The sequence below is a fragment of the Corythoichthys intestinalis genome, chromosome 9 (genome assembly GCF_030265065.1).
Source record: "Corythoichthys intestinalis isolate RoL2023-P3 chromosome 9, ASM3026506v1, whole genome shotgun sequence".
Taxonomy (NCBI): Eukaryota; Metazoa; Chordata; class Actinopteri; order Syngnathiformes; family Syngnathidae; genus Corythoichthys; species Corythoichthys intestinalis.
In genome coordinates, this window is record NC_080403.1 from 40546490 (window position 1) to 40564211 (window position 17722).

General features: G+C 39.0%; 1 protein-coding gene across 1 annotated transcript; it reads left to right on the forward strand.

Annotated features, from left to right (window-relative positions):
* The first annotated feature begins 5375 nt into the window (after positions 1–5375).
* On the forward strand, positions 5376–16910 carry prph (peripherin). Its single transcript, XM_057845906.1, has 9 exons — positions 5376–5958; positions 7706–7766; positions 11725–11820; positions 12053–12217; positions 12286–12411; positions 12498–12718; positions 12798–12850; positions 16128–16201; positions 16286–16910. Exons 1-9 carry the CDS (start codon positions 5411–5413, stop codon positions 16355–16357), a joined length of 1416 nt encoding a protein of 471 aa, XP_057701889.1. The 5' UTR covers positions 5376–5410; the 3' UTR covers positions 16358–16910.
* The last annotated feature ends 812 nt before the right edge of the window (positions 16911–17722 follow it).

Below are 17722 nucleotides of genomic sequence, written 5' to 3' on the forward strand. Positions count from 1 at the left end.
ATCACCTAAACGTGTTTGTCTCCCTCTCTACTAAGAATTTCACAATGATACTCAGCCCTTTGCCTTAAAGAGCATACGACAGGAGAAAAAAAGTCTTAAATAGCATTATTATGTGAATTTGAATCATATTTTGAGACGATTCGACTATATACAACCATTTAGCAAAGCGCAGATGACGAGAAATTACGTCTTTTAATCTACCGGTTAGCCACGCCTACCATTATAGGGCTCTAGCGTCCCCAACAGGTGAATGACGTCAGCGGGTGACTGGGCTCATCGGTTTTACTATTCAGCCCATTGAGGGGGAATTATTCAGAACGAGGAAAATGCGATGAAGAGAGCCGCAAAATGTCATTGTTTCAGTCTCTCCACTCCAATATTTTTACAGGATATTCTTTTTATCCTAGTATATTTTCCCAATAGCTAAATAAATGGCTTGAGAAAGACCAGTCAGCCCGTCGAGGGGGAACTATTCACAACGAGGAAAACGTGACGAAGAGAGCGGCAAAACATCATTGTTTCTGTCTCTTTACTTATTTACTTATTTTTACAGGATATTCTTTTTGTCCAAGTATTTTCCCCAATTGCTAAATAAATGGCATGTTCATGACAAATAACAGTCTTGTGCTAAATGCTAACCCGAACCGAGTGATGTTTCAAAGTCTTCGAAGCGGAAAATCACACATAACTAGCCCGGATTATTTGACATGACGACTGGGTTGTCGATTGTCTTTGCGGATCGGCAAACTGAACGGCGGAGAGCAATTTACAGTCCGTTCCCCGGGGGAGGGCGGCTGCAGTTGTTATGCAGCTAATGTTCAGCTAATGTGCATGAGGAGAGCTTTTTATATGCCTATCAATGATCAAACGTAAGTAGTCCTTTATTTAAAGAACGTTTGTAGTGTTTACTTTGTAATCGCTGTATTCGTATTTGACATAATACAAAACAAGATGTTTACTCACTTCCTCGTAAGTCCAATGTTCCCACAGTAGTAGGGCTTGTTTTGGCCAATATCCACGGTGAACGGAAAACTTTTGAAACTCCAAAAAGGCGCACATGCCTCTCCCTCATAAAGCAAGATTTTTCTGCAGCCGTTTGGATGGCGTGATGCGAAAATTAAACGTATTAATCCGCAAAATCAACTGACTCCTTAGTCCTCATACACAACAGAACAGCTGTTTAGTGAAGAGGACGCCTTCACCCGTACACGTCACAGCGCATTCCTCCTCAATGCAAGGACCGAAGCCGGAAGTCACTCATTTTCATGGCGCGGGATTCAAAAAACTAAATAAAAATAGCGATCGCTTCCACACACATCCAAGCGGTCCATATCATTCAGGAGCATAAAATACCGCGTGTATTATGAAATAAACATGCTTTTTTTGTGTCACATGCACTTTAATGTCTGCAACAAAACAATAGAGCACAGCTGTCAAACTCACATCTGGACTGCTGCATCATTTTGTGTGACCAGCAAAAATAAATCATGTGCATTGACTTCATATTTCTCACTTCAGAATTTTGTTTATATAAATGCATATTTTTTATTTACTGTTCTGAAGCATCTCATCAGGAGGCTCCTTGTAAAATAATCTCAATACAATAACCTCCCTCATCGTGTTTTTTTTCAAATTGTGCTCCATATCTTCCAGCACTGCAGTATTGCATTACTCTAATTGCTAAACACTGCAGTAATTGATCATCTCTCGTAGATGTTTGGCCTCTGGGCCACTTGTTTCCATGTTTATCATCTAATGCACCTTGCAATGCGATCACTCTGTTTTGGACATCGATTTTCAGGGCACATGCATGTTGGCTTGGTTGAATCTGCAAATGAATCAAAGACATCCTCATTCATGCCGCAAAAATTCAATAAATGTCAGAAATGTGCAGTACCATGATTTGTCTGTCATGTCTTCCAAGAGCACAGTGACAAATTATGTCTTATTCAAAATAATTATCTAATTTAATGCACTGTGCATTTACCATGTCATCCATACATGTTACTTAATAAGATTTTTTTTTTTTTGCCCTCAGAGCCGAGACTCTCTTTATATCCCCAAGTTGCTGATATCAAGATACCCATTAAGATATGAAACCTGACACACAGACTGAAAATGGAAATGGAAACAGACATTGTAGCGCGATCCTGTCGATGATTGGATTCATGGTTCCGCTGGGGTTTCTGTGAGAAGCAGAAAGATCAATCCCTAATGGTAACATCTGGCAAGGGGTTGTGTTACTGGTACAGTTGAGAGAAAAAAAAATATTTGGACCGTATGATGCTGAGGTGTGATACAAAGAAGCTGCTGCAGTTGAATATTTAAAGTGCCTATGACAGCAAAAAGCATGTTTATTTCATATTTCACAGGGTATTTTATGCTCCTGAATGAAATATACCACTTGGATGTGTGTTAAGGAGATATATTTATTACATTTTTTGAATCCCGTGCCATGAAAATGAGTGACTTCCTGGATTGACAAACAAAGCCTATACTACAGTATGCAGAACGACCGCGAATTCAGTTGATTTTGCGGATTATTTCGTTTATTTTTCGCATCAGGCCAGCCCAATGTGCTGCAGGGTTTTGTTGCTGCACCAGGGAGAGGAGTGTGAGCCTTTTGGGGTTTTGAAAAAGTTCCAGTTCACCGCAGATAATGGCCAACACAAGTCCGGCAACTGTGAGAGCATGGGACCGACGAAGACGTGAGTAAGCTACGTGTTTTATATTATGTCAAAAACTGGGATCATGGCACACAATAAGGAGGTGGCTTGCATTTTGTGGGTGACAAACCACCGAGAAGGCCACACGGCCGACAACCGGCGGCTTCTCGCACATCATGGTCGCCGGCCGATAAAGGCGTGCCCGCCGAGAATGCACTTTCCTCGGCATAGCCACGAGAAGACTCCCGCTCCGACGTCAGCTGGTTTGTCGACCGAGAATGGACTATTTTTGGGGTTGATTCCCGGCGACGAGCACTGCCAGCCCATCATGGCCGCAGCAGAACGACGAGCCGTAACTTGCTCGCTGCCGGGTGCTGGCCGATCCAGCCCTTCCGGTCCTCTGCGCGTGCCCGCCGTAAATGCGCTTTCCTTGGCTTGGCCACGAGCAGCCCCCCACTCCGACGTCAGCCGGTTTGTGGACCGAGAATGGGATATTTTTGGCGTTGATTCCTAGCACTGCCAGCCCACCGTGGCCACAGCAGAACGATGAGCTGTAACCTGTTAGCCGCAGGGAGCTGGCCGATCGCTGAAGACAATCAACCCCGCCGCTGTGTGTGACATGAGTCGGGGTAGTTTTGTGTGATTTTTCGTTTTTCAAAGGCGAGAATAAGACTTTGAAAAGCTGCTCGGTTCAGGTTAGCATGTCGGCTAGCTGTCACGTCATCTGTTTTGTTTAAGCCCTTTCCTCCGAAGCCGGGGCAGGAAAATGACAAAAGCCAGACTAACTCCGGTGGCATTAAATACTGTTCAGCAGTCGACAGTTTTGACCATTATGCAGTAATTTTGCCCTGTCATACTAAAAACTGCATTTTCTATTTAGCACAAGACTGTTATTTGTCGTGACCATAACATTTATTTAGCAATTGGGGAAAAATACTTAGATAAAAAGAATATCCTGTAAAATTATTGGAGTAGAGAGATTAAAACAATCATGAGATTTTGCTGCTCTCTGTCGTATTTTTCTTGTTCTGAATCTCCCCTTCTATGGGCTGAATTCTAAATCAGATGAAATCGTGACTCTGCTGACATCATCCAGCTGGGGACGCTAGAGCGCTATATTGACAGGCAGGGCTAAACGGCAGATTTAAAGACAAATTTCTTGTCATCAGCGCTTTACAATTGTTGTATATTGTCGAATCGTCTAAAAAATATGATTATAATTCACATAATAATGCTATTTAAGATTTTTTTAATGCTGTCACAGACACTTTAAACAAAAAGATAAGTGAAGAAGGGACAGAATTCATGTAAATATGCTGTGAGCAGAGAGGTAGAACCCTATGGTAGAATATAGGGGGAAGGGAAGGCTAGACTACAGTGCAGGTTGATTAGATTACAGAAGACAAAGATGAACACAAACCATTTATGAAACACAAAGCCGGACGTCAGTGGTAGCAAGCATAAATGGGAGGCTGGAGGAAAATGTTTTGCCACGTTTGCATTAAAAAGACTATATTTTGCAGTTATTTTTGTGCAGTTTTTCTATAGGAAATCCATTATTGATATTTGATCAGAAGCAGTCTTGAATGCATTCTCTGTCAAGATTCTAATAGAAAATAATATAGATATTACACTTGGGAGTGTGAGACTTTATATAAGAGAGTAAAGCAGAGATGGTCATGCCATGACACACCCAGTCACTACCGAGCATGCTCAGAATGACGTAAGCCTCATTACTCGCGATCGTCCCCATCTGCAAAGTCCAATTAAAAAGACCATGGCGTGCGCACGCACACACATGTGCACGTGTATGTATCCCAACTCATTAAACCCCAACCAGAATGTCAAATAATCAATATCTGAAATACGCATACATGCATTTTCAAAGAATTGCGTATCTGTTATACCATTAAAAATATATATTACAACACATTTTTCAACTTTTCATGTGCTAAGTCTTGTGTTCAGAGTTGAAAATCTGTCCACAGTAATTTGTGATATCTACAAAACGTGGTGGGTATTAAATTATTTTCATTGAAATCAAAATGCATTCAATTTCTAACAGTCATATCATTTTCCTAAGTGAGTCCAATTCATTCCTACTGATGTATCTGACCAACATGGATTACTGGATGTAAAGCATAAAGGCTATTGAATAACTGCAGAGTCACGGTGGTGCCACATATGCCCAGGACGTCAATTAAGTATTGAATTACTGTAAAAGGAGAGGCGGTGGAAAGAGAATGAGAGGGGAGGAATAAGTGGATGTTTAAAAAAAAAAAAAAAAAAAAGAAGAAGTAGGATGGAATTTAAACTATCACATTAAAGGATCAGCATGAGACAGCACTGATAAAAATGCAAAGGAAGTGAAAGACTGCCTGAAATCATGTGTAGAATATGGATGAGAGAATTACACTGAACACCACTAGCCCGCAAAGAGGACATAACTTATGAGAAGGAAGGGGTGGTCGCGAGAAGACATCTTTAGTTATTGAAGCAGTAATGTGATGTCCTCTCGTTAAAAGGATGGAGCTGTCCAGACAGAAAGGACAGAGATGAAAGCTCCCTCTCCATACGGAAGGGAGTGGTCTGAGTCGACATGCCGACGAGTGATGGAGAGAGGAAGGGCGGGGGAGAAGAATTACAAGCCAGTGGGCGGGTATATAAGCATCCAGCAGTAGCTTGAGGAGAGTCTCCAAGCCTCAGCACTCTTCTCTCTCAGAGATCAAAGCAAGACACCAACCATGAGCCATTCTTCCATGCACTCCTCCACTTCCTACAGGCGCACCTTCGGGAGCCCCCATAATATCTCCATGTCCTCTTATTCCAGCGCGTCTTCTCGTCCACCTGTCTCCGGGGGTCGCTACATGCGCTCCGTGTCACCTATGGTGTCCTCCCGCTCCACCACCTACCACCAACAGCGTTCCCGACCCAGCGTCCAGCCCCAACGCCTCACCTATGACAAGGTGGATTTTACCATGGCCGAGGCCATCAACCAGGAGTTCCTCACCACCCGCAGCAACGAAAAGGCCGAGCTACAGGAGCTCAACGACCGTTTCGCTAGTTTCATCGAGAAGGTGCGCTACCTGGAGCAGCAAAATGGTGCACTGCAGCAGGAGCTGACCCAGTACAAAGGTCAGCAGCAGCACGGACAGCCCAACCGTGCCACCGAGATCTTCCAGGACGAGTTGAGGGAGCTAAGACGCCAGATGGACGCCATCGGCAAGGAGAGGGATCAGTACCAACTAGAGAGGGACAACCTGGCAGAGGACTTGGGCCTGCTAAAGCAGAGGTTGGTATCAATGTAGATAAGCCAATATACTTTGTTTATAGACACAGAAGATACTTATAGATAACCGATTGATACATAGGTTATTACATATGTACATAATTCATAGATAGATAGGGCAGGGGTAGCCAAACCGGTCCTAAAGGGCTGCAGAATTTTGTTCTAACTGATCCAGCAGAGACAGTTTACCCAATGGGACCTGCTGAAACAAGTAGCACTTTACTGCAATCAACTGATTACACTTGTAAGACACCAAAAAGGTGTCCTCTTGATCAGTTGAAGTGAAACCCTGCACCCACTGCGGCCCTTTGTGGAATAGTTTGGTCACTCTTGCTGCAGGGCGTGGCCCATCAACAGACTACATCATGACTGCGCATCAGCCTTGTGAAGACACCAAGGTCTGTTTGGTGCTTAAGTTTTTCCTCAGTTTGAATAGGTTAATAATCTAAACACTCCAGATAGGACTTCCTCGGCCGACATCAACACCAACCCCTTCGTTACTAATTTCAAAAGTGCGATGCTCTTGACCCTTGATAGGGCAAGTGTCTACTTATGGCCACAAAAAAACAAAAAACTCATACATGAATATCAAATTTTGGGTCATGTAAACCACAATATTGTGACATTTACATTATAAGTATGCCCTACAAGATGCAAAATATATATCCACATACAGTATGTGGATGCCAGGTCCAAATTTTAATAATATTACAGTATTTTCTTAATTAATATTTATTGTAGCTCTTTTTTTAATATTATTTTAATATACTTCCTATGAATAAATAAAATGATAAATAAATAAATAATAATAATAAAAACAACAATACACTCCTGTATCTCTTGGCCCTAAATACAACTCTATAGTAGATTTTTTTTTTTTTTTTTTTTTTTTGGGTAGTATTTAACTCATTGCCTGCCATCGATAATGACAGATGTCCAATTTGTTTAGACTGTGAGGACCGGTTGTGAATGCCCATGTTTCACTGCCATTGACGTTGCCAGACATCCAATCCATTTGGATTTGAAGGGCTGGCAGAGATCATTTGCAGCGAGCCTCTGTGGAAGCCAATTACTCTTTTAATTAGTGATGTAAAGATGTCACTACAGTCATATGTTTATTGTGTGGCACGCATCCTGAGAGGAGAGCAGACAAAGGGTGGGGTCGGCAGAGTAGCAGAGAGGAAATGGATACAGAAGGGAGAAAAAAAATCAATGTGACTCAGTGACTCCATTAGGTAAGTTTTCCCTGTCCCTTTACTCTGATTAAATGGTGCCAGAGACCCCATTAGGGGAAAAGGCCCCCTTTAACCCAACATGAATTAAAGATGAGATTCTTGCGATCCTTTCCCGCTAATCTACTTAATATCCAACCCCTGCATGAATTTCACCAGACAACGGATGAAGCGGCGCTCATCGATCCAAAAAATGCAATGAATCAACGTTTGTGTATCTCTATGTACAGTACCTAGAGGTGTTTCACCACAGTCGACGTTTTCTAAAGGTGTGTTGTATGTTTCTTCCTAGAAATTAAAGATATGGACTATGGTTAACCTTATGCAGAGACAAGGTGACCTTATTGAACTGCATTAGTGGAAAAGGAGCAGCTGGTGTTCCCATGAGACACACTTCCCAAAACCTTTTCAGGATAGTGAATCAACAAATTGATCCAGAGTGCCTATTTCCCCAGACCTTTGTGTAAAAAGATTAGTTCTGTGTCTAAACGACTGTGTGCGTGTGTTTTGCCTTCTAGGCTGGATGAAGAAGCTCAGAAGAGGGCAGATGCTGAGAATAACCTAGCTGCCTTCCGCAAGGTAACAAACAAAAGACTACCGTAATTTCCCGAATATAACGCACACTTTTTTCCCCAAAAATCAGCTTGTAAAATCATGGTGCGCATTATGCATGGGTACAGGGATGGAAACAGAAATATATACTGTGTGTATATATATATATATATATATATATATATATATATATATATATATTAGCGCTGTCAAATTTATCGCGTTGACAGGCGTTAATTAATTTTTTAATTAATCACGTTAAAATATTTGATGCAATTAACGCATGCACTGAATGACCTGCTGAATTATAACAGAAATATATATATGTATATATATATGTATGTATGTATATATATATATATATATATACATACTGTTTATATACAGTATATTTACAGTATATATATATATATATATATACTGTTTATATGTATACAGTATATATATACTGTGTACATATATATATATTAGAGCTGTCAAAATTATCGCGTTAACAGGCGTTAATTAACTTTTTAAATTAATCACGTTAAAATATTTGACGCAATTAACGCATGCACTGAATGACCTGCTCGCATATTGCCTCAAACAGATTACAATGAGGCCGTTTATGGACATTAAGAGTGAAGAGAATGCCACCGGCCGCTTGGGGGCAGCGCCGTTCCATACTCATGTTATTTCTTCTAAACGTGGGAGAATTAGTAGTTGAGAGACGTTTATGCTGTATTCACAAGGCAATGCAAATTGCTATTTGTGCTCCACACATATTTCGGTAAGTTTTCTTTCTTTTAGTGGCAATTATGTTTCTCTTGTTGTATTTTGGGTAAGATATGTACCGATATATGTTATACAGTAAAGGCAAGTGGACACAGGCGTTCTTTGGACCGCGCCGTTTATTGGCATAAACTTTGGCAACTCCTTCACAACAAACATAAGTATCGTTTAGTGAAAGCACAACAAAAATAATATTCCTATCGCTCCCAAAAAAAAATAATGTTCACAAAAAGAAAAGCACTTCAGTCTATAGTAATGAGGCCCTATTCTGACACGCAGTTAAACAACAATGCAAAATGATCTGGGATTCCATATCAAAATAGCTATGCAAAATACACGTAAAACTTAGACTTTGGTCACTCTATTTTTATTATTGTTATTCTTATTTTTCTTATTATTATATTAACTGTACTTTTGATTGAAAATTTTACAAATTTTATTAAAATGAAAACATGAAAAGGGGTTTTAATATAAAATTGCTATAACTTGTAACTATAACATTTATCGTTTAAGAACTACAAGTCTTTCTATCCGTGGATCACTTTAACAGAAAGAATGTTAATAATGCCATTTGTGGATTTATTGTTACAATAAACAAATACAGTACTTATGTACAGTATGTTGTATGTATATATCCGTCGTGTGTCTTATCTTTCCATTCCAACAATAATTTACAGAAAAATATGGCATATTATAGAGATGGTTTGAATTGCGATTAATTGCGATTAATTACAATTAATTAATTTTTAAGCTGTAATTAACTCGATTAAAAATTTTAATCGTTTGACAGCCCTAATATATATATATATATATATATATATATATATATATATATATATATATATATATATATATATGTATATATATATATATATATATATATATAAACTGATTTTTTTTATTGACACGGCCATGTTGTGTTGAAGAAAACGTATGCGGCGATCCGTTGCCGACCATTACGGTACATGACGTCACCATTTTGTTTTGGAAATACTTCACTCTGAATTGGTCGAATGGTTTCGTCTGTGTTAAATTCTGCTTTTTTCACTCTTCATAAAGCACAGAATTTAGTTTCTTGAATTCATTTGAGTCAAAATTAATTGCAACTCGGCAACCCGGACCATAACAAGCGTAACACAACACAGACTTACTGTGTCCGTCAACTATATCTGTCCCTCGGGAAACTCAAACCCAAATAACGATAGTTCCTCTTGTTACAGTCTACAGCGATGCGCTCTTTCCGATTTCTGACTTCAGTCCTCACTTTTATTTTACCGTATCAATCAGTGGAAGAAACATTTATTCATCATGATGAAACGATCAAGTTATACAGCAGCCTTTAAAAGAAAAGTCACATCTGTTTTGTTTTCTCCTGGATTTTGGTAAGTTGGAGAAGTTGTCAGATCATATTACTACCGTGCATATTGTCAGTTTACGGTAATGTTTTGAACTCCCAATGTGCTATGCTTGTGCTGTGTTTCACCAGTCAGTAAAATGACATTTCTGTATCTGTACACGAGCTCTGTTTTCTTGTATTCTTCTATTTATTGGTGCTAAAATCAGGGTGCGCGTTATACACGGGTACAATAATTTCCCCTAGATTTTACAAGTAAATTTGCGGTGCGCATTATACACGAGTGCGCCTTATATTCGGGAAATTATGGTAATCCACTATATATAAAACCACCAATCCACTATGTAAAAGGGAGTGTGTCGGATGAACTCCAGGACAGTTGTCACAAAAGATACTGTATTTAACTCATTGGCTGCCATTGATGGCACTAGACGTCAAATCCATTTTGACTGGGAGAGGCTGGTAGCAAATAATCGCCGTCAATGGCATTGAATGATGAGCATTCACAGCTAGTCCTTCACGGTGATTTGGACGTCTAATGTTGTCAATGGCATACAATGAGTTAAACACTTTGAGAAAAAAATCAGCTGTAGTGCGTTAGTGTGTTTTATTCCCCCGCTTTTCAGGGTGTTCGCGTTTTTACGAAAAACGTGAAAAACGAGGGAATACAGCCGAATTTTTTTTTTCACTGTATTTCCCTGCTTTTCCGTGAAAAACGAGGGAATACAGTGAAAAAAAAAATTCATGTTATTCCGCGAAAACCATCTTGGTTCCCCGCTTACAGGGATTTTTTTTCGCTGTATGTATGTATATATATATCTCGTTTTTTTGCGGTTTTCGGGTTTTTCGTAAAAATGCGAACACCGCAAAAAGCGGGGGAATAAAACACACTAACACACTATGCATTTTTTTTTCAAAGTGTTTAACTCATTGTACACCATTGACATTTTCACGTTTTTCGTGTAAATGCGGGGAATACAGTAAAAAAAAAAATTGCTGTATTCCCTCATTTTTTGGGGTTTTCACAGAGAAGCAGGTGAATATAGTGATTTTTTTTTTCTGTATTCCCTCGTTTTTGATTAATTGTACGCCATTGACATTTTCACTTTTTTCGCGGAAATGCGGGGGAATACAGTAAAAAAAAAAAAAAATCGCTGTATTCCCGTTTTGGGGGGTTTTCGCAGAAGCAGGGGAATTTTGTGAATTTTTTTTTTCTGTATTCCCTCGTTTTTAATTATTTGTACGCCATTGACATTTTTGCGTTTTTCGCGGAAATGCGGGGGAATACAGGAATTTTTTTTTCGCTGTATTCCCTCGTTTTTTGGGGGCTTTCGCAGAAAAGCAGGGGAATATAGTGAAAAAAGTCTTTCGCTGTATTCCCTCGTTTTTGCATTTTTCGGAAAACCCGCGAACACCGTGGAAAACGGGAATACAGTGAAAAAAAATTTCTCTGTATTCCCTCCTTTTTCACGGTTTTTGCGTTTTTGGGCCAATTCGACCAAGTGTGCTAAATTTCGTGGCTCTATAAGCTGCCAATGTCCATGGAAAATTCATTAATTTTTTTCACAATGTTTCAAAGTGCATGCATGGTGCTGTTTTATATAATAATTACCTTGAATCCTCGACCAAATCACTCTTGAAACACTCCTGCCTGCTTGTATGCACTAAAACCTCCGTCCTGTTTCCACCTAAATCCGGCGTTAGAACGCAGCGTGTGTATGACTTTATCGCAGTGAAAGCTGCTCCGATTGTCTGCCCTACTGGAAGCCGTGGCGCAATGTCTGTAGAAGCTGTCTCGTCAACTGATAGTGAAGTCTATGCACAGAGCTAAACACTGTTTCTTTGTTTAACAACAACCAGGATGTGGATGATGCTACATTATCCCGTCTGGAGCTGGAGAGGAAGATTGAGTCCCTGATGGATGAAATTGAATTCCTCAAAAAAATGCACGATGAAGTAAGTGTATTTTATACTGTAAACATGGCATTCTTTTTGAAAATGTCTATGATTCTGAAAACCAGAGGCATCTTTGAAATGGAGTTATATATTTATATATGCTTAGGAGTCATTTTATAATCACGAATGCCACTAAATGCAAAGATATGTCAATATTTGTCTATAATTAGTATTGTTTGATCAATTACATATTCTGACTTTTGCAACAGTAACTTGTTGTTTGTTATTTTAGGAGATCCAGGACGTTCAAGTGAGTGTCCAGACCCAGCAGCTGAGGATGGAGGTGGACCACGGCACCCGACCAGACCTTACTGGAGCTCTGAGGGATATCAGGGCTCAGTATGAGACCATTGCAATGAAGAACATGCAGGAATCTGAGGACTGGTACAAGTCCAAGGTTCGAAACAACAAACACAGACATACAATTCAGAGATTCATTTTAATCTTGTCGTTTTTTTGGTGCAGTTTGCAGATCTGACTGAATCGGCAAAGCGCAATGGTGATGCTTTGAAGCAGGCCAAGCAGGACGCCTCAGAGTCTAGGAGGCAGATCCAGTCCCTGAACTGTGAAATTGATGCATTGAAGAACACGGTCAGTCAGCAAAGCACTCTGTCTTCTTCTCCTCATATAAAACGTGTGACCTATAACCTCAGTAATATTTCACTGCACAATTTCAGAATGAAGCGCTCTTAAGGCAGATGCGTGACATGGAGGACCAGTTCGGCAATGAGATCGCAAACTACCAGGACAACGTAGGCCGACTGGAGGAAGAGATTCGTCACTTGAAGGACGAGATGGCTCGTCACCTTCGTGAATACCAGGACCTTCTGAATGTCAAGATGGCTCTCGACATTGAAATTGCTACTTACCGGAAACTGCTGGAGGGGGAGGAGAGTAGGTAAGGGAGGGTATTTTCTTAGTTTCAACAAGAAACAAAAAATGATTGCCCTAAACTTTTTGTGATCTATAACCTTCAGGATTACCATGCCTCTTCTCAACATTGGCATGACAAATCATCTTGGCGAACGTGGTGAGTTGTGGTCTTCCATTCAAACAGCAGGCAACTAATGTCCAAGGTTCAAGCAGTTGCCCTTTATCAGTGTACAATAGGTCAAAGCAGCAGAACCCATTAGTCAACTAGATACATTTTGAAACTTTTTTTTTTTTTTTTTTTCGTAAAATTGCCGCTTACGGGGGAACGGAAAAATTTTCGGGGCTGTTTGAAAAATTCCCTGCGTCGCGCGAAAATTCCGATCGTTCCGATACTCGAACGGTTCCGATCGGTCAAATGGTTCGGGCTGTCCAGCGCGCTGTTTTTTTTGTTTTGTTTTGTTTTTCATTAAAAATGAATAGGAACATTTTTGGCAAATTTCCAGGGTACCGTAAATTTTTTCCAAATTCTGTATACAATTTTTATGCCCCTCATCGTCCTGGAATTTTTGATGCCCAAATTGTGTGATTTGGTCAAAAATTGAAGGCCTAGATACATTTTTAAACTTTCCTTTTTTCCCATTAAAAATGAATGGGCAAGTTTTTGTCAAATATCCGGGAAACCGTACATTTTTTCAAAAAATTTTCCTCTGTCACTTTTATTCCCCTCGCCGTCCCGGAATTTTTGATGCCCAAATTGTGTGATTTGGTCAAAAATTAAAGGAGTAGATACTTTAGATAGACTTTGAAACTTTTGAAAGTTTTTGGCAAATTTCCAGGGAACCGTAACCGCGCCGAAGGAATCCCATCCAAAAAAAAAAAAAAAAAAAAAAGAATAACACTGTCTGGGTCAAAAAGACCCAGATAATTACGATTTACAGAGCACCTCCTGAGTTATCTACCAGTCCTTATGTTATATGAAATGAAATAAAATGTATGATACGATAATATTTATATGAGGGCTGTCAGATTTATCTCGTTACTGGGCGGTAATTAATTTTTTTAAATTAATCATGTTGAAATTTTTGACGCATTTAACACATGCACGGAATTTCCCCGTTAATGCATTGCCTCAAACAGTTTACAATGACGCCGTTTTAGCACACTGAGAGCATAAAGGCAGAGAAATGCGAGTGGAGATAGACGTTCATTGGACCGCGCCTTTTATTGGCTTAAGCTATGGCAGTCACTACTAACAGTCATGGTTCCCCAACTTCACATCATGCATTTGGGCAGAGCAGGAGACAATCTTTTTCTTAACACGCTTAAATGAACACAATACAGAACACATTGTATACCATTTGCAGCCACTACTGACAGTCATGGTTGCCCAACTTTCCATCATGCATTTGGGCTGAGCAGGAGACAATCTTTTTCCTAACACGCCTAATTGAACACAACGCAGAACATACAGTACTGTATACCATTTGTAGCCACCACTGACAGTCATGGTTGCCCAACATCCCATCATGCATTTGGGCAGAACAGTTAAGTCGCTACAGCAGGGGTGCCCAAGTCCGGTCCTCGAGAACCCCAATCCAGCTTGTTTTCCATGTCTCCCTCCGTTAACACACCTGAATTAAATGATCAGCTCATCAGCAAGCGCTGCTGGAGCCTGATAATGATCCTGATTATTTGATTCAGGTGTGTTGGCGGAGGGAGACATGGAAAACAAGCCGGATAGGGGGTTCTCGAGGACCGGACTTGGGCACCCCTGCGCTACAGTATCATTTAGTGAAAGCACAACAAAAATAATATTCCTATCCCTCAAAAAAATAATGTTCACAAAAAGAAAAGCGCGCAATGCAAAGATAACCGGCATTCCCAATCAAAATAGCTATGCAAAATGCACATAAAACTTACTCAGAATTTGCCTTGGCTAGATGTCTAATTAATTTAAAACTCGCCATTGACACCTTGTGGTCTATTTCAATCACTACTGTGGAAGAACGGCAGGGAGCCCGTTGTGTCGTCACTGCTCGGCGACGTCAACAATGATGAGCTATTAGTTTATTTTTTGATTGAAAATTTAACAAATTTTATGAAAACAAAAACATTAAGAGGGGTTTTAATATAAAATTTTTAATATAACATTATCGCGTTAATGGGCGGTAATTAATTTTTTTAAATTAATCACGTTAAAATATTTGACGCAATTAACGCACATGCCCCGCTCAGACAGATTTAAATGACAGTACAGTGAAACGCCCACTTGTTAATTGTGTTTTGTGGAGTTTTTTCGCCCTCTGCTGGCGCTTGGGTGCGACTGATTTTATAGGCTTCAGCACCCATGAGCATTGTGTAAGTAATTATTGACATCAACAATGGCGGGCTACTAGTTTATTTTTTGATTGAAATTTTTACAAATTTTATTAAAACAAAAACATTAAGAGGGGTTTTAATATAAAATTTCTATAACTTGTACTAACATTTATCTATTAGGAACTACAAGTCTTTCTATCCATGGATCGTTTTAACAGAATGTTAATAATGTTAATGCCATCTTGTTGATTTTTTGTTATAATAAACAAATGCAGTCCTTATGTACCGTATGTTGAATGTATATATCCATCTTGTGTCTTATCTTTCAATTCCAACAATAATTTACAGAAAAATATGGCATATTTTATAGATGGTTTGAATTGCAATTAATTGCGATTAATTACGATTAATTAATTTTTAAGCTGTAATTAACTCGATTAAAAATTTTAATCGTTTGACAGCCCTAGTTTTAATATAAAATTACAATAACTTGTACTCAAATTTATCTTTTAAGAACTACAAGTCTTTCTATCCATGGATCGCTTTAACAGAATGTTAATAATGTTAATGCCATCTTGTTGATTTTTGTAATAATAAACAAATGCAGTCCTTATATACCGTATGTTGAATGTATATATATCCATCTTGTGTCTTATCTTTCCATTCCAACAATAATTTACAGAAAAATATGGCATATTTTATAGATGGTTTGAATTGCGATTAATTGCGATTAATTAATTTTTAAGCTGTAATTAACTCGATTAAAAATTGTAATCGTTTGACAGCCCTAGTTTTAATATAAAATTACAATAACTTGTACTCAAATTTATCTTTTCAGAACTACAAGTCTTTCTATCCTTTAACAGAAAGAATGTTAATGCCATCTTGTGGATTTATTGTTATAATAAACAAATACAGTATTTATGTACAGTATGTTGAATGTTTATGTCCGTCTTGTGTCTTATCTTTCCATTCCAGCAATAATTTACAGAAAAATATGTCATATTTTAGAGATGGTTTGAATTGTGATTAATTACAATAATTAATTTTTAAGATGTGATTAACTCGATTAAAAAAATTAATCGTTTGACAGCCCTAATTTATATGTAATTCAGATTATGAACCCATGCCAGCCAGTGGAACCAAGAGGACTGTGGTGATAAAGACAGTTGAAACTAGAGACGGAGAGGTATGGATTCGAATACATTCACTAACACTTTCAGTGAGCTAACCTGCCAGAACCTAAACAGTCACAACATAATTTTCTCATCAGGTGGTGAAAGAATCCAAGCGGGAGAAGGAGACTGATTCGGGCCACAGTGACAAAGACGACAAGGACAACTAGAAAGAACCAGACTAGATCATGTGAAGGCTTGTGCCATGTCTAAAACTAAAACGAATATGGTGGGGAAAAAAAGGGTAAAACTTCTTCGTGTTTCATCGTCTAGCAAAGAGTAACAAACCGCAGGTGCATAGTTAAATGAATACATTTCTACTGTGTGTCACTTTGGTGCTATTGAAGCCACCCAGCTGTTCCACAACACAGCTGTGTCATCTATGTGACAGCAGAACTGCAACCCTAACAATTTACCATGAGAGGCCTTTACTTGCAGTGCAATCCCATGGAGTTCTTTGATGGCCGCATTTGTAGCTCGCTATGTGTTCAACGGCAGTCAAATAGAAGAATTATAGCCTAAATATGCAATATAGCTTTGTATGTAGTCTTCACTAAACAACAATAAAATACATTCCAGGGGCTTTGTTGTCAGTCTGTAGCAACTATATCAATGAAAAGAAAAATAAATAAGTGAAACACAAAAAGAATAAGGATTTTTTTTTAAATTACTGGTTAAAGCATCGAGCATAAGGTGGCATGATCTGACAAGGAATGTTCACAAAATGGCAAATAAACTAAACTTGAAGAAGTCTGTTGTCACTGTCTTGATTGTTTCACATGTAGCCACTGCAATAAATTACCTTTGCTGGTTATTTTCTTGATCTATTATTGTGTTGAAATTATTGCAATAATCCTCAGAACTTGATTTTTAAAGATTTTAGACTCCCCCGCACCCTGTGCAGCACACCATAAGACGACAACTGCAACTGTAAACAAGACACAGTTTTGTCATAATGTATCTCTGTACTCTAGCAGGCCTTTAAGCTATTTAATGATAAAATATACTTTTTAAAACATTATTGCAATATATTTAGTTTTTTTATTATTATTATAATTTAAAAAGTGTCAAATGTACAATACTTTAGGGCAGTGGTTCTTAACCAGGGTTCGATTGAACTCCAGGGGTTCGGTGAGTAAGTCTAAGGTGTTTGGCGAAGGTTAAGACATACAGGGACCAATTTTCATATACTTACCAATAGTGGTGGGAACCTCTTGGTAGCTCACGATTTGATACGATTTGCGATACAAAGCTCATGATAACAATGTTCTCACGATATGGCGATACAACGATTACCGATACATTGGTCAGGAAATCATTCTAGGATATTCAACAAGACGACTAATAAACAGAAAAACAACATCCTTCTGCTGTAAGTTTATCACTAGTAGACGTCCAATCAATTTTAATTGGGAGGGCGGCAGCGAATAAACCCCTACCTCTTCAAACAGGCCCCTCCCACTTCTATGGTCATCAGTGGCAGCCAATGCCAGGCAAAGAGGTAATTTTGGGCCAGTTTTTTGCAGTCATTACCT